The 18,153-nt window shown below is 48.5% G+C and overlaps 1 protein-coding gene across 1 annotated transcript; it reads left to right on the top strand.

The window, feature by feature from the left end:
- Window positions 1-15,813: 15,813 nt before the first annotated feature.
- Window positions 15,814-16,662, top strand: LOC122391338 (ethanolamine-phosphate cytidylyltransferase-like). The gene is made up of 2 exons (XM_043385141.1): window positions 15,814-15,949; window positions 16,533-16,662. Exons 1-2 carry the CDS (start codon window positions 15,819-15,821, stop codon window positions 16,660-16,662), a joined length of 261 nt encoding a protein of 86 aa, XP_043241076.1. The 5' UTR covers window positions 15,814-15,818.
- Window positions 16,663-18,153: the final 1,491 nt, after the last annotated feature.

Here is an 18,153-nt window from a genome sequence, read left to right as displayed (position 1 = left end):
GCCTCCTTCCGTCGATTTGTTTTTTTTTTCTTCAAAATTCGGGGAAAGGCCTGTACGCTGCACACGTAACTGCGGGGGCGCAGAATTACCTAATGCATAGCGATGATTTGATCACGAGGTCACCGTTCAGTCATCACGGAATCACGGTGACAACTAATGTTTAGCGAGCCAATAAAACCTGTCGCCTTCTGAAATATCAGCCCCGTGACTCGGACTTAACTGTTATTTCCGTCCGTCAGGCGTCAACTTCAAATGCCATTCTACACTTCTCATACTTAGATGATAGGAAGTGTAGTGGAGACATTTCAGTGTCCGTGACCTTCTCAAAGCAACTGGTCATTTCGGTGTATTTAACCCGCGCCTTGCTGGGGGGGGGGGGGGGGTTGAACATCCCCTGCGGTTTTTCGCGACGTTTTTGGCACACCTTATCTGCTCCCACAGATCCTGATCTCGGATCCGACGGCCGACGGGATCATAGATCCAGCTCTTTGATTTATCGAGATATCCGTGCGGACCATAGATCCGAGTCTAATTTTTTGCTTGAGAACCAGTGAGATCATAGATCATTTATTATTTTTGTCAACACACAAAGCCCCCCAAAATCACATGTTCCAACTCACAAACGTTCTGTTTTAGTGATTTTATGAGATTGCACTTCATAATTTATAGTTTTGTGGCACTTTTGACATATAAACTCTTGGAAACCTGGTTGCAAATGTTTTGCATAGCATGGGATCCACTCAGATAATAAATTCATGTTCTTGGTTTATCGTCAGATCCTATGAGATCATAGATCCAAGATGTTTACTCCGGATCTGGTGGAATCATAGATCACTCGGATCCATGCACATGTCTGCTGTGTACTATACTATCCACTTGTTCAGTGCCGAGACGATTCACCACTCTGAAAATATATCTGTATCTGTATTTCCGAAACCACATTCAGTTTACACTGGTTTGAACATGAGTGAATCTGGCTCGAATATATCTGTATCTATTTGTATCTGTATCTGTTTGTGACACCTTGATGCTGTAGGGTAGCGTCGTCAGGAGGTCCTCGGACTCCGTGACTCAGGGACTCCGTGACTCAGGGACTCCGTGACTCAGGGACTCCGTGCAGGGGCGGATCCAAGGGGGGGGGTCACATGGGTCATGGCCCCCCCGTTGAGGCCCGGGGGCCCAAAGACCTTCCAGGGGCACCACCGGCCTATCAGGGGTATCACAGTCCTGACAGGGGCACCACAGGACCGCCAGGGGCACCACAGGCCTAGCAGGGACACCACGGGCCTGGTGCCCCTGGGCCCTGACAGGACTGTAACGCCCCTGACAAGCCTGAAGTGTCCCCGGCAGGCACGTGGTGCCCCTGACAGGCCTGAGGCGCCCCTGCAAGGCCGGTGGTGCCCCTGGCAGGCCTGTGGTGTCCATGGCAGGCCTGTGGTGCCCTTGCTAGGCCTCTGGTGCCCCTGACAGGCTTGTAATGCCCCTGGAAGCTGTGGTGCCCCTGGGCCCTGACAAGCCTGAGGTGCCCCTGACAGGCCAGAGGTGCCCTTGCTAGGCCTGTGGTGCCCCTGGCAGGCCTCTGGTGCCCCTGACAGGCTTGCGGTGCCCTTGGAAGGACTGTGGTGTCCCTGGGCCCTGACAAGCCTGAGGTGCCCCTGACAGGCCCGTGGTGCCCTTGTTAGGCCTGTGGTGCCCCTGGCAGGCCTCTGGTGCCCTTGCTAGGCCGCTGGTGCCCCTGGCAGGCCTCTGGTGCCCTTGCTAGGCCGCTGGTGCCCCTAGCAGGCCTCTGGTGCCCCTGCGCCCGGAGAGGACTGGTGCCCCTGAAAAGTCTGAAGTGCCCCTCGGCAGGCCCGTCGTGCCCCTGACAGGCCCAAGGTGCCCCTGCGAGGCCGGTGGCGCCCCTGGCAGGCCTCTGGTGCCCCTGGCAGGTCTGTGGTGCCCCTGGCAGGTCTGTGGCGCCCCTGGCAGACCTGTGTTGACTGGTGCCCCTGCTAGGTCGCTGGTGCCCCTCACGGACCTGTGGTGCCCCTGGGCCTTGACAAGCCTGAGATGCCTGGCTATGACAGGCTCGTGGTGCCCCTGATAGACCAGTGGTGCCCTTGCTAGGCCTGTAGTGCCCCTGGCAGGCCTCTGGTGCCCCTGCTACCCCTGCGCCCTGAGAGGACTATGGTGCCCCTGAAAAGCCTGAAGTGCCTCTCGACAGGCCCGTGGTGCCCCTGGGCCCTGACAGGCCCAAGTTACCCCTGCGAGGTCGGTGGTGCTCCTGGCAGGCCTCTGGTGCCCCTGGCAGGTCTGTGGTGCCCCTGGCAGGCCTGTGTTGACTGGTGCCCCTGCTAGGCCGCTGGTGCCCCTCACAGGCCTGCGGTGCCCCTGGAAGGACTGTGGTGCCCCTGCCCCTAGGGGTGCTCATGGGCCCAACAGGCCCGTTGTGCCCCTGACAGGCCTGTCGTGTATACTTGCTAGACCTGTGGTGCCCCTGCTTCCTGGCAGGCCTGTGGTGCCCCTGGCGGGCCTGTGGCGCCCCTACAAGGCCGTAGGTGCCCCTGACAGGTTTGTGGTGTCCCTGGAAGGACTTTGGTGCCCCTGACAAGCCTGAAGTGTCAAGGACAGACCCTTTAGACGCCAGGGTCAAGTTCGTCGGACTGACAACGATTTGCTTACCTGATAACGTTCCTGGTAAGTACTCATTACTCAGCGTCCACAACATATATACACATAGCACATTCATATATACTTGCTTACAATTGGTAAATGTGGTTGTGGCTAAGAGGTAAGATACTGACTAAAAATAAAAAATAAAAATAAAAACTGAAAATGGGGGCACCACCAAAATGAAGTGGACGAAATCCGTTGAGTTTTTAATTTTGGGTATAGGTAGGGGCACCACTTCGATTCATGACCCTCCCCTGGGAGTTTTCCTGGATCCGCCCCTGACTCCGTGACTCTCGGACTCTGTGACTCCACGTCTGGCCACACCCCGCCAACGAGCTGCTGTGCCGTGAGCGGGGAGCGACGCCTCCCCGAGGGACAGTCACGCCAGCCTCTGACGCTAACAAGGACCGGGTTTCGGCGGGGAGTCCCCGCACGTGCAGCCGCCCGCAGACGTCTGCCACGTCAGCTCCTCCCCTCCCCCCCCCCCCAAACACACCAGCCTGAGGGTGCAGAGGCGTCGGCCGGCGAGGCTCAGCAGTGAGCAGACTTCGTCCGAGCAGACTAAAATCAACTTAGTCCGAGGAGCGACTGACACGTCGCAAAATCGCTGCGCTGCCATTGGCCAGTGCAAGGCGTGTGGTCGCTTGAAAGTCAGCAACTGCAGCGTTGGCTCATGGAACGTCACGGCGGACACAGCCGCAGTGCATGTCACTAGTTAGCAGCTGCGGGGCAGTCACAAACAACGCCGTGCATCTGCAACGGAGGGAGCCAGCGGCTATCGTATCGCCATGTATCGCTCTGCAGGACAAATTCACATATACCGTAAGGTATATGTTATTTGATGCGGGATATACTGATTTTGGCCTCTGTCTTAACCCGCGCGGGGCTGGGGTCTCCAGCCGAACGTGCGGGGCTGGGGGGTGTAAATTTCCCCCCCCCCCCCCCTGTTATCTCCCGAACTAATGGTCCGATTTGGAAAATTCAAACGCCAATTAAAAGATCTCATCACGAACAACTATAAACATGTACTTAATTTGAAGTTTGAGGTCAAGGTCAAGGTCAGGTCAAGGGTACAAATTGAAAGTTTCTACAGTATCGGCCTTGCACCGTAGTTGCCGAAGAATGGAGTCATGGACTGACACTGATTGCCCAAAACGTGTTCTTAGGCTACCAAGACAATATTCCTTGCATACAATATCATTCAGAGGTCAAGGTCAAGGTCAGGTCAGGTCAGGTCAGGTCACCAAAAACAAAATATAGAAAAGGGCATGTGCGACACATGTTTTATGGGTCATTTTATTCATAGAATTCAATAGTCACACTCAATTAGTGATATGGACCACCTCTGGATGAATTTCAGGTCAAGGTCAGGTCAAGGTCAGGTCAAGTGAGGTCAAATTTTGAAGTTGGTTTTTAAGGCCTAAACAGGTGTCTATCTGATGCAGTTTGTCACGGCGAATCGAATGGTGCTGTTTTTGTTTCCTTACGAGGTCTACAACTTCCAAAAAAAAACATTTTTCAAAAAATTTGTTTGTCGTGACGTCATAAAATTTTGAATAACTTCGACATTTCTGAACCAATTCTTCTAAAAATTGGTATGTAGGTGCACATATACCACTTCTCTGACATATATTCCGGGTTTTTCGATACACGCAAAATTTTGGATTTTATAATTATTTTCCCAAAAAAGTCAGTTTTTTGAAAAAAAATTGGGTTAAAATCAAAAATTTTCAAAAAACCGAGATAGCAATTTTATAGACAAAGTAGAATCACGTGTAACCTTTTTTTGTTACGTCTTGATTCCTTTAAAAATGAGGATGTTAGCGGCGTTTGAAATTTTGCCGTTTTTGAGGCGAAAATGGCGAACATGACGTCACTAAAACGTCATTTTCTCAAAAAATTTCCGAGGGATTTCGCTCAAATTTTCCGGGAACGTGTCAAATAGATGTAAGAAAAGGTACTGAAAATGTACAGCAGCTACTTTTGTTTTCCTTCGTGCTGATGGCCACATTGAGCTCATGGGGCCAGGGCGCATGTTTTTTTTTGCTGTTGAGAAAAATGTTTTTTTTGCTAAACTGTTCTAAAGTACCGTAAACGGGGGTGACTTTGCCATGTTTTCAACTTTAGACTCTTGTATTCCTTAACCCGCGCCCCGTAGGGGGGGGCCGAAACGGCCCCCCTCTCCTTTTCGGTCGATATCTCCTAAACGGCTGGAGATATCGCCATCAAACTTTCAGGACCCCTCCGGGCATCAATTTTACACATTGTGACCAAAAATTTTTCCAGAGGCTATGATAGGTTGGCCACAAATGACGTCAGAGTGACGTCATGTTCTGTCATTTTCGACCGAAAAAAGACCTTCGCGAGAAGACCTGTCAGGACTACAGCTTTGAAGATACAGAAAAATGATCAAGACATAAAAGGTGTAGAATTGACAGGGCTACAAAACTGCTATCTCGAATTTTTGAAATTTTTGAGTTTAGACCCCCAAAAATCAAAAAAGCTTTTTTTTATATATTCGCCAAGAAATCCATTTTTTTTTAGTTTCGAAAAAACCGGAATATATGTGATAGTGCCTACCGTCTTCTATCTACATACCAAATTTCAGATCGATACCTCGTTTTTTGGCCAAGTTATAGCGAAAAAACTGTTCAAAAATGATGACGTCAAATTTTCAAACTCAATTTTTGGCAATTCTAGAACTCGTAGAGCAAAACGAAGACCACCATTAGACTCCCCGTGACGAGCTGCATCGAATCAATACCCATTTTATGCAAAAATATCAACTTTGAAATTTGACCTAATTTGACCTGACCTTGACCTGACCTTCACAAAAACGTGACCTAGGCTGGCCCCAAAGGCTGCCTAACCCACATAATCGCATTTGTCATGTAAAATGGACCATAAAACATGTATCACACGACACATTCATATTGTGACCCCCGGTGACCTGACCTCGCTGTGACCTGACCTGGTATCAGTGACCTCAGATAGCAAAGTATGTGTTTGACGAACAATGTACCATCGATGGGTTTCAATAAATTACCAATTTACTCGCTTTCACAGCACATTTCTTGAATTGCCTGTGAACGGTGAAAATCTGACCTTTGACCTGACCTGTGACGTCATCGGTTTGACCTAGGTCAATGAAATTTGGTCACAAGGTAGTTCCCGGGTGGGGCTATCGAACGCCGTTTGAATTTTGAAAATCAGCCGGTAACTTTCCGAGATCTTAGGGGGGGGGCCGAAACGCCCCCCCCCCCCCCCCTACGGGTGGTAGGGTCCGCCGGTAGCCCTACGGGGCGCGGGTTAACCTTGTTGACTTATTGGAATGACTCTTGCTTAAAACACAGATGAAGATTAGCTCTTAGGGTTCTGCTACTATCGTATTTATATCTTGCCGAAAAATATAAATTTTTAAAGAACATGAGTTGTGGCAAAGTTTAACTGAAAAGGGGTGACTTTGCTACTATGCCAAATATTGTTTTTAACCCTTGCAAATATTTTTCAAGCATTTTTGTTACATTGTATGGGGAAGGGCAACAATCCTTAATTGTTTAATATGAAAAAAATTAAACAATTCGAGGTTTTTTGCTACCCCGACCGCGAGTCACTGCGGCTCAGGGGCTGACTTGTAATCGGCCCAGCGTGGGGTTATAGTGATTTCAGTCATTCAGTCAAAAGTCAACAGTCATTTTCTGCAGCTAAGCCCAGTCCATTGCTGTCAAGTCTTGTCTGCGACATCTATAAGATTGGACTGAACCGATTCAAATGGGCGGAATGGACGTAAAAACCGCATCAATGTGTTACGATCGGGCCACCACCCCGGCGCAGTTCGGAATGATGGTGCTACAATCCGAGACCTCCAGCTAGATCGGCCCGAGTATGCAAAACAACGTATCGCTCCGCCAGGCGACACCGGCGCTGCCATGCAAAATAGCGCTGCCATGCAAAATAGCCAGCGGAGGGTGGAAGCCGGCTGGATGCCTTCAGTGGTGTGTGCAGGTCCGTGAAGAGAGGACGTGTTCCGCGTCTAGCGAGGAGACTGAAAAGTGAAAGCAGTGACGAGACTGGAGCTAGTTACTGGAGTCTGGAGGTGCTTACCAGACACTGGAGGAACTTGCTGGAGACTGGAGGTTGGAGGTACTGACTGGAGGCTGGAAGTTGTGGCCAAAGAGTGAAGGTTTACTTCAAGTTTGGAGGCGCCGACGGAGAGTTCAGGTAGTGATGAAGTCCAAAAATACTGACTGAAGACTGGACATGAAGTGAGAATGGTCCTGATTGCAGGAGGGAGGCCGACGGGTAGCACAGCCGTTGACGCACCAGTCTGGACACCGCTCTACAGACGGGCTTCTGTTCTGTCAGGGGACGTATCTGTACAGACGAGCAACGAGGGGACTGAAAATGTCTGACGACATCATCAAGGTTCTGGCCATGACGAGGCGGCCGCGGACCTGTCAGACGGATTTAAGCGGAGAAATACCGGCTGCCGCGGTGGACGCCGCCATGGCTGTCTCGCCGGATTGCGACCAGGAACCCAGGCTGGCTGGCGCGCTGGCTGCGGCACTGCGGGCGGTGCCACAGACAGATGGACCCAGTATGGAAGGCTCCTGGGATGTTGCGTCCGATGAGGAGGTTAACTTGTTTAGTGAGGCGCTAAACGTCAGTCTCGATGAGCGCATAGCGGCTCTGACGCGAGTGCTGGAAGCACCGGACGATGATCCTGCTGAGATGGCGGCCGCGCGGGCAGCGCTGGCGCGCTCCAAAGCCTACCCGAAACTTGAAGAGTGGAGACCCTTTGAGGTAAGCACCAGAGAAACATACAGGAGTGTACTGGGCGGAGGTGTGCTGCCGAATGAAGAGGCGTGCGTTCTGGCTCTGTACCGGGACCTGCTGAACGGAGGTGAGCCGGGGGAGGCCGAGTGCAACACGTCCACTGGCGAGGACACCTGGGACAAGGAAGAACTGAGGATCGAGCTTGAGGCGCAGAAATTACACAGACATAGTATTACAGAATATAATGTATTGGATAAATTCAAACGCCAATCAAAATATAAAGCTAGCCTCTACACATCCCTCAATGCAGCCCGAACTGCTGCCCAAAGAATGGAGGTAGAGCAGGTTCGTATGGACTGCAGCAAAAGTCTAACTGGACGGCCGGCTCAAACAGATGAACAAGATCAACCGGAGGATCAGCTGCTTGCAAATACCAAGAGAAGGCTACGCCTACCAGAGATTAGAAGGATTTACGGTGCTATGCGTGTCTATACAAGCCCGTGTGTCACCAAGGCTGAGAAATTATCCATCCTTTTATTGTTGATTCAATACAGAGCCGATGAAAACGAATTCTTCAAGTCAAACCTCGATCATGAAAGAGAAATCAGTCACCTCTTCGGGCTCACGATGGGAGCTGTCACAGAGGTTAGGCAGCCTGTTGTGAAGCAGAAGGTCACGGTTTACTCACCTGATAACACAAAATACGCCCAGTCCCAGAACACCGGACAGAAACCCGGGAAGAGCTGCACGACTGCTCCTGAGTTGGAGGGAATCCGGAGAGCGATGGACACTCCGCGGTCACTGGCCGAAATGGCCTCAGCTCTAGGACGAGTCCTACGATGGAGGGAGCAAGTCCTCTCCAAGTCACACAGCAGACATCGGGCGCATGATTACGAGCAACAATTTAAAGACGTTTTACATGGCCTCAAATTCGTCATAAAATGCCATTCATGCGAGTTAATGTCAGACATTTTTTCTAAATATGTCCGGGATGGCCATTGGAAATGTGGGTCACATGGATGCATAGCGATCCAGAATATATTTGTTTCGGGAAGCGTGAGTGAAGGTACTGAGGTGCATGTCACCAAGTATGACTTAGAAGTTATTGATACAACTGAAGCGTTTAAGTGGGTGAGTGAAGACGGCTTTTCTATGCCGCATTGGATTGACAGGAGAGAGGAGCGGATGGCGACAGGGAAAGGAGAACCAAACGATGACGCACCATCTGCTCTTACATTCGAGAATGCATCTGACATTGACTTCATGCTTCAAGCCGGACCAGTGAAATGGGACAAAGGACCGCTGAGGGACTCTGGCAGCTCTAACTCTTCAGAGAGTAGTGAGTCCTCCGGTAGCGAGCACGTTGGCTCCGGAACAAAACAGTATGGTTCCGACACTGTGCAAAAATATGATTCAAATAGAACAGGCAGCACAAGAACAGACAGCTCCGACAACATTCTAACTCTTCATGCAGAAGAAATAAAAGATAAGCCAGGTTTCGTGGAGATCAATCAGGTTCTCCGGCGGGAGGGCGACACCCCTGTCACAGGTAGATTTACATTCGGTTCTCTCAAATCACATATAGCCGAAGCGATGAAAGGACATGTGGAGAGCATTGAAAACCGTGGCGGACCGAACATTGAAGTAACCATTGATGGTGACAGCAATGACCTCGTCCCCTGTTTCCAGTACCCCGAGAGGGTCAGTGACGAGTTTGTGAACCGAGAGCGACCATCGGGACAGCCGAGCGAGGTCTTGGTGAAGAAGCTCAGTGAGATGCCAATCTACCTGGTTGGAAAAAAATATCAATTTCGTAAATCGTTTTCACGTCTCGAGTCGGAGGTGATCCGCTCTATGACCAAGCCCCAGCGGATCTGTCTGGTCCTGCTCAAACACTGCGCTGTAGTGACGAGAAGCAGGCTGTGCAGCTACGAGCTGAAGACGGCGATGATGTGGGTCTGCGAGCGACGTGCGCCAGAGCTCTGGACGTTTGACGGGATGCTGGAGTCGATGAGGGCCGTCATTGATTTCCTCTTCGAATGTGTCAAACAGGGTGTTCTGCTATGCTACTTCTCTCCTGACATCAACCTGTGGCGGGGAATGCATAACAAAAGGGACGTGATACAAGATAAAGGGGAAAACGTGTTACAGCTACGAGTGCTGCTGCCGCGCGCCATCCAGCTGCTGCTGGCTGGCCTGCTGAGCTCGAGCCAGGCGCCGCTGATGCGCCACCTGTTGAACCTCCCTCTGGACGCGCAGCAGATGCTCTGGTGCTGCTGGAAGCGCAAAGTCGACGACTCCTACCCGACAAACCCGTATAATGACAGGAATATTGAGCCGCATGACTTGTGCTGCCTGCTGTACCCGGCGGCGGTGGAGGGCCGCCTCTGGTCGGAGCTGTTCCTCGACACCTTCCGGTGGGAGTCGCTGCCGGCGCGCTGCAGGGAGCCCGACTGGTTCGCCGAGCATGGCTGGGACACGGACAGCGAGGGAGAGGGAGAGGAACACAGAAAGGACAAGGACGGAGAGGGAGAGGAGGAAGATAGAAAGGACACAGAAGGAGAGGGAGATGAGGAAGGCTCCGTGACCGGCGCGATGAAGACTGGGAGTGGGAGCGAAGACACCACCGACACAGCCGAACAAGGGAGAGAGGAAGCGAGGAAGAGGACCCGGACATAGATGAAGAGAGAGCAGACTACATCAGTCTGGACGGCCAGACTGCCCCAGACTCTAAACTGGCCGGTCAGGCTATCTCAAACTCCGCCAGTCTAGACGGCCATACTACTTCAGACTCCATCAATCTGGACCGTGTCACTACCTCAGATTCTAGTGCCTGACGAACAATGGACCCATACGAGACGGGGCCAGGTGTACTCGACTCTGCCCGGAGAGCAGTGTGTAATGTGAACTGTGAGGAGAGGGTGGTAGTAGACTTCTCACAGTCACTGTGGTGGCTGGGAAGACTTCCCTGAGGCGTTTGTGTGCCTGGTATGTATATAATGTGTGGAGAGTTGGTTTTCATTTATGTGTATTGTATGTACATATACATGCTTAGGCTGTAGGTATTCGTGCTTTTCTGCTTTTAGTTATCTTTGTAATAGACGGGGCCAGACTGCCCCGTGGCCGTTTAGACTGTGTACTTGACTCCGCCCGGAGACAATGTGTGCAGTGTATGTGAAGAGGGGGGGGGGGGTGGCCTTCTCACAGCATGCGGACATTCGCTATGAATTGTGATGACAGGGAAAGCTTCTATGATGTCATGACCCATATTTGTGTATCTATCGCAATCCGTCGGATTTGTATTATTGTGTATAGGGGAAGATGGGGGAACACCGCCCTTTGGGGAACACCGCCCACCCCGATATCAGAAATATGAAAAGGTCTACACGGAGAAAAATAATTACTCCCCCCGGGAATCACGATCCCCTATTTGGGAATCACCTGACACCCATGGTGTAATCCGATTCTGAAAAACAGTGTCCATACACCGTTTTTTAGTGTAAATTGATCTCGGTCAGAATCACATACCCAAGGGTCATTTGACTCCCAAAATTTTGACTCCCATTTTAGGTGTCGTGTCAAAAGATCCTGCACGGTGTCAGTGTAAAATGACACATCTAAGGGTTTTTGACGCTATCATGAGGAGCTTTTATATCCTATAGGTGTCATTTCACACAGTTGAGCGTTTTCGCAATCCGTGACTCCCTTATTAGGTGTAATTTGATCCTCAGTGGTGTCATAATATTCCGTTCAAATGACTTATTGAGTGTAATTTGACCCTCGGTAGTGTCATAATATTCCGGTGTCATTTTAGCCCCATTGGGTTCAAATGACACCGGAATATTATGGCACCACTGAGGGTCAAATTACACCTAATAAGCGAGTCACGGATTACGAAAACGCTCAAATGAGTGAAATGACACCCATAGGGCTCAAAAACTCCACATGATATTATCAAAAAACACTACATTATTACAGAAGTTGTTTTGACGTCACTGGTGGTAGGAATCAACACTGCAGAATCAAGAGATTTTCGGTGAATCAGATTCCGAATCCAGCTCCGGCTTCCAATATCGACTCCGACTCCGACTACGGCCAGAACTGTCGTTTCCAACCGACTCCGACTACGGCCAGCAGAAATGTCGACTCCAACGGACTCCGACTCTGACTCCATAACCCTGGTTTAGGTTCAGTGATTTGAGTCAATGCCCCGAGTGACGTCATGTGTGTGCTGCTGGTCCGCCACGAAGATGAAATAGGCCAATCAGCAGGCTGCATTGTCTTGTGACGTCATTTGTGTTAGTCGGTCCACCACGAAGACGAAATAGTGCGACCTTGAGGAAAACCGTTAGAAAGCCGTTGGACTTCAGTTGCGCGCGCGGTGTGCCACGTGGTGTGTGAGGTGTGAGTGAGGACAGGAATTATTTGAATTTACGTGCTTGTAATGTCGCAAAACGTTGTTTGAAGTGTAGTTTTGTTTCAAGTGATAGTGCATTAACGATAAAGTTCAGTTTTTATTTGTAACTTGCTCTGTACGTATTCAAATAAGGAGGCGCCCTGCACTCGGTGAAATTATGAAGTGAGGACAGTAAGATTGCAACGCACTATGGAAACGGAGGTAAGTTTTTATGTCATTAAGCTGCAGAATAACTCTACCTAAGTAAGTAGCAATAATCACCGGTTGATGGAACATTGTTGAAATGTGAGTAATTCCTTACGGTGAATGGAGTCACGGACCCATGCGCCTTACGATAAGTTTTCATTAGACTTCGCCATACATTTCGTGCCCAAATTTTTTGGAATTTATTGTTGCATATAAAATAAAGAATGACATGCATGTATTGTTAATTTGCGTCACGTGGTTAACAACGGCAATTATAACTCTGTTGGAGAGTGTATTTTGATCCCATAAGGTGTATGATTCCGAGAATCATTTGACAATATCTGGTATAAAGACTGATTGAAAAGAAGACGTCATCGTCAATAGATAAAATTGTAGCTGCAAGGGTGAAGACACATGTAAGCTACATTTAAAGTCTCGTTGCAGTCTGGCTAATCGTTCCTATAAGCTTCAGAAGCAGAACATACCCATGGGTATGTTGGTTAGTTGTACCATACTATGTATTGGTCTCAAGATAAGGGCCCAGGCGACCTGTTTTTTTTTCTGATGCGATGAATACATATACCCTTTATACCCTCGCCGCAGCTCGGTTCGAGTGCATCGCTCACCCCTGCACACAACCCAATCCCCGCACTCGAATATTACCGGTATTTCTCATATAAGAGACCAATAGTACCGGTAATATTGATATTAGCTGATGTATGACGCTAACAGGAAGTAGGAACAGGCTCTGAACCGGTATAGAAAAACCATCCCAAGAGTCATTTGACACCGTTGAGGTGACACCTACGAGGGGTGTTTTTTGAAGCGTACCAAAAACGCGCAGTTTCCAGGAGTCCGATTACACCCGGAATCAGACACCCCCGAGGTAATCTGATTCTGGTTGGGAGTGTATTTTATACCACATGTCGTCAAATGATTCCCGGAATCATACACCGTGTGGGATCAAAATACACCCTCAAAATACGATTACTTCCGGAAGTGACACCTAAAAGGGGTGTTTTTTGAAGCGTACCAAAAACGCGCAGTTTCCAGGAGTCAGATTACACCCGGAATCAGACACTTCCTAGAGTACTATGACTCTGATTTGGGGTGTATTTTTATTCCATAAGGCGTATGATTCCGGGAATCATTCGACGACGTACGGTGTAAAAATACACCCTCAACCAGTGTCATAATACCCTAGAAAGTGTCTGATTCCGGGTGTAATCGGACTCCAGAAAACTGCGCGTTTTTGGTACGCTTCAAAAAACACCCCTTTTAGGTGTCATTATTTTTCAGTGTAGGGCGGCAACTAACTGTCTTCTGGCAGCGTGACGTCAACAGAAGTGCAGGTATGGGCAGTGCACCGCATTGGTTTGGGTGATTTGCGAAAAATTCCGAATTTTACGTTTCGTCAATACGTTTTATACTTTTTCTAGCATACTTAGCAGGAAAAAAACTTATCTTATTTGACAGACAATAGTCCTGAAGTGGCATTTTTGCCACAATTAGGACTCATCCGAACGTTTCGTGCTCCTGCTCGAGCGAAATTTTTGTCGTGCTGCGATATTGAAGGAATTTTTAGAAAAATGCAGACACTTGGGTAACACCGCCCACTTGGGAAGTTTGGTATTGAATAGCACATTGTGACACTTAACCCAGGAGTGACGCATTTCATATAAAGAAAGAACGTAGTTGCTATGCTTTCTTTTTAGAGGATGATGAAAAATTTCGAGAAAATGAAATTTTGCGACTTTTAGTCGTCCATACATATACATGAGTACTACATTGTACCAGGGATAGGTATAACAAAATTGTTTCCACTGTATTTTATAAATATACTAAAACGCCTCGAAATTTACTATAAGAAGAAAAGCTTAACCATCAATCATCAAATTTCGTTGCCTGCTGAGCTCGGGCGGTGCTACCCAACGGTCGGTGTTACCCCGAAAAATGTAGACATTTACTAAATGTGGAATAATGCAATTATGAACGAAACTACAAGAAAACAATTGGTTGATATGTATGTAAAATTGATGCGACAATCCGATGTAGCTGAGAGATTGATCATTTGGCCAAAAATTACGTGACTAGACCCTAAAAGGTTAAGGGGGTCGGTGTTCCCCCCATCTTCCCCTATTATTACGTTGTTCCTACATACACGCGTAGGCATAGTTATTGGTATTTGTGATTTTGTGCATTTGTATTACCCCGTGTGGTAGTTGCTGCTGTGATCTGTAAATACTTCTGTAAATATGTGTGTATATAGACTGTATGTACCTACCTATATAGTTTGTGTACCTACATTTTGATCAATACATCAAAATATGTTTATTATTTTAATACTTATATTTGTTATTTTTATCTTTGATTCAAACAAATACATGCATATCAAAATATATATATTTTGTTTCAGAAGGTTTCATAATTAATCACCATTGACGCGTAGGATTTGATACATAACTTATCGCATTGTTCAGGCATTAGAACATGGCACAAATAGGTATAGGTAAAATGTTCACGATATGCTAACCAGTATAACGCCTTTTGGGGCGACTAACGGAGCGAGCGAGAGGGTGGGCCTTGCACGTGCGAAATTGCGAGGGGGTACCTCCAACTGACTTGTGCACGGCACCCTACTAACTGGTCTCTAGCGATGTGCCAAATTTGGGCACAATCGGCCCAGCCGTTCTCGAGATCTGGAAGCGGCACCCTGCACGTGCGCACGTGCAAGATGGGTCCCAACTGACTTGTGCACGGCACCCTACTAACTGCTCCGTAACCGTGTACCAAATTTGAGCGCAATCGGTCCAGCCGTTCTCGAGATCTGGAAACGACCCCTGCACGTGCGCACGTGCAGCAGCACCCCAACTCTGGCACATGGATATGCATTGCCTAGTGGGTGCCTACCTACATGCCAACTCTCAGCGCAATCGGCCCAGTAGTTACCGAGATATTGCAACAATTGCAAAAGTGACACCTCTTCGTTTTGCACGTGGCACGTGCATAAGGGGTCACCCACATGCATCGGGAATAGTCCAATACTTGGTAGAAGGAATGAAGCTACCCTATAAAAATTACCGCATGTAAATCGGTCAAGTGGTTGCTGAGATATAAGCGTCGCAAAAGCGTGACCACGGCCGGCCGGCCGGCCGGCCGCTCATACTCAGAAATTTCCGTTAATCTAAGGAAAGACTACGCTCGCTTCGCTCGCTCCGTAACAATTCTGAACACGATCATTCCGATCATATATGCCCTCGAGACGCAGTACACACACCAGATTTTGTAACTCGTAGGGACTGCGTGTATTTCAATCCCCCTACAATAAATACTGGACTAGGATAAGGGCAGTGACTCTCCTATGATATCAACACAAGTCCATCAGTGGGGCCCCAGACCTACACCGGGGTATTGGGAAGGGGGCGGGGTACGGGGGAGGTCCAGCAAGACTCCAAGAACAGCTGTGTGAACACCAACGCTGTCTCCGTCACATTTCAACAATGAAAAGCCCGACATCTTACATGAAGGTACCTAAGGTACCTAAAAGGTATCTACAACATCAATCATGCACTGCCACACTGAATACAAATTATGAAATGAGGCGACGAGGCACAGCATATACCAGGGGCAGCTCTGGTGCGGGCCGCGGGGCAAATTGCACCAACAGCCACACCTTATTCGAATTAGTTGCAGACGGGACAGTCAATCACGATGCATAAGCTATTGTCAATATTCGTCCACAGTACTGAAATGCAGCGCTGTCGAGCATCTCTCCCGCAGCTACGACATGGTGCACTTTGGTCACGCCAACTCGTTGCGCCAGGCCAAAGCCATGGGCGACTACCTGATGGTGGGAGTGCACAGTGACGCAGAGGTCACCGAGCACAAGGGGCCGCCCGTGTTCACCGAGGAGGAACGGTCAGTGACACCACGGGAGATGGCGGTAAGCGCAGGTGAGGGAGGGGCGAATGGTAAGGGTTGTAGGGGGTGAGCCTTGAGTGCCTCTCAGGATGCCTGAGTGCTGGCTCTCTTCCCGAAATGGAGTGAAGCATGACTGTGTTAACTGTTAAGCACAAACAAAAGAAAATTGCTGTTTTTTAGATTTGCGCATACCTGTAAATAAGTAAACTCTGTTTCAAATTGCGGTATTTTTTATGGGTGGGTTTATTTTGAGATCCATAAAACATAACTCTAAGTGGAATGTAGGCCGTCAAATGATTCATGTTTCCGGTAACCCTACAGAGCGAAACGAGTAGCGCACTGCATCACATGTATTATTTATGTGCCGTAACGGTGTTTTATCCCGATATCGCCATGGTGTTCGCCATGGTGTCTATGGGATGATCCGACGGTATTTCACGCCCTTCGCCCCCGGGGGGTGGCATGAAATACCCACAGTGAATATAAGTACCGTCAAAACATTATGAAATACCGTTAGGGAGAAATATGTGACGGTATTTCTCCCTAACCACGTCCTGACCCACCCCGACCGTGTCACCAGATACAAAATGGTGCGCGCCATCAAATGGGTCGACGAGGTAGTGGAAGCCGCTCCTTACGTTACCACCCTCGAGACTTTGGACAAGTACGGGTGTGACTTCTGCGTAAACGGAGGTAGGGCTACGAACTAGGGCACGTTTATGTGGATATATCTGGAGGTAGGCTGTGAACTAGGGCACGTTTGTGTGGATAAATCTGGAGGTGGGCTGTGAACTAGGGCACGTTTATACTTTATATGGATGCATTGTGAACGTTGAGCGCGTTCTGGGACAAGTGTAACTTTTTCACTCTTGAGGAAATTTGCGTAATGTAAGAAACTCAAAATCAAACAAAATCAACACCAATTGAGTTTGCACTCTGTGACAGCTGCTGAAGATCCCGCGGTGAGACCGGGTCCCAAGAAACATAGAGACTGCATAAAGGTAAGCTGGGTGGTTTATTACCTCATTAGAAAGTCATTAGTCACCCACATAATTGACAAATGTCTATTACTGAAATGGTTGAAGCCGACATTTTCATATGAGCACAGTCTTCGTGATTTTGTTACCACAAATAACACGCCCAGGGTGCGAAGCTGTGAAAACTATTGAAACCCCTATGCAGAAGCTAATCTGACATGGATGGATAGGGGAGAGTGGGGTAATTTGGCCGGTGGTGTAAATTGGCCGCCCCCACCTGTACGATGTCTAATAAAATGAGTGAAATAACTCTAGTCTCTACTCATTTGTCATGGGTAGAAATAACTGGAGGACAAATGTCAAAACTTTGCCCCTTGTAGTTTGATTTAAAATTAATAAAACGTTAATTTCATTAGAAAATGGTAACTTTTACTTCTGTTTACAAAGTTGTATAACATGTAGTATTTGGGCTAAAAACGAATTCAGACATTATAGCGCCATTCTTGGGGGTGTTCAGCGGTTCCAAGAGCAATTTCATCTAATTCCGTAAAGCCGTGATGACTTTATAGACAAAAATTTTCAGAATGGCAATATGGGGTAATTTGGCCGGGACTAGCGGGGCAACTTGGCCGGTGCGTTCATGGTCACTATGCTGGGACAGCCGAGTTTTCATGGTCAATTGTACCATAAATGACATGATTCATGACCAACTTTGACTGCTACTACTTCCGATTGGTCAACTGTAAGAGCATGTGACGTCATCAAAGGTTACCAAACGTTTTCTGCTAATAAATCCTTACATAAAAATGGTACAGCCGCACAAATGGTCTCATTCTGTTCAGCTCGCCAAGGCACATCGAATGATATGCATGATGACCTTGAAATCACATGACCTTGAGGTCAAGCGACCTGATGCAACGTGACCTGAGGTCAACCTTTGACCTTGACTTCTCAAGGTCAACACATATATATTTCGATGCGGACTGACGAGAGAATTACGATGGTACTCGAAGTTTTGGCCTAGCTTCATTACTTCAAAAGTTATTCGTAAAAAACTGTGATCGCCTCTAGAGCCGCTAATTTGGCTATTTTGACCCCTGTGACACCTGAGCCAACCTCCAAAATGCGGCAAATGCGTCATAGGACACACGTCATTGCTGAATCTGAAGCTGACTCGCAATATAACAGAAAATCCCGACCGCAAACTAACACCGGCCAAATTGC

This window comes from Amphibalanus amphitrite, unplaced genomic scaffold (genome assembly GCF_019059575.1).
Source record: "Amphibalanus amphitrite isolate SeventyFive unplaced genomic scaffold, NRLGWU_Aamphi_draft 000432F_arrow, whole genome shotgun sequence".
In the NCBI taxonomy this organism is placed as follows: Eukaryota; Metazoa; Arthropoda; class Thecostraca; order Balanomorpha; family Balanidae; genus Amphibalanus; species Amphibalanus amphitrite.
This window is presented reverse-complemented; position numbering and strand designations above follow the sequence as displayed.

Bases quoted from the DNA above. Each gene is read 5' to 3' on its own strand.
- LOC122391338 (XM_043385141.1), top strand. From the start codon at position 15,819: ATGGTGCACTTTGGTCACGCCAACTCGTTGCGCCAGGCCAAAGCCATG. The intron at 15,950-16,532 runs GTCAGTGACACC...CCGTGTCACCAG, and splicing joins GTGTTCACCGAGGAGGAACG to ATACAAAATGGTGCGCGCCA.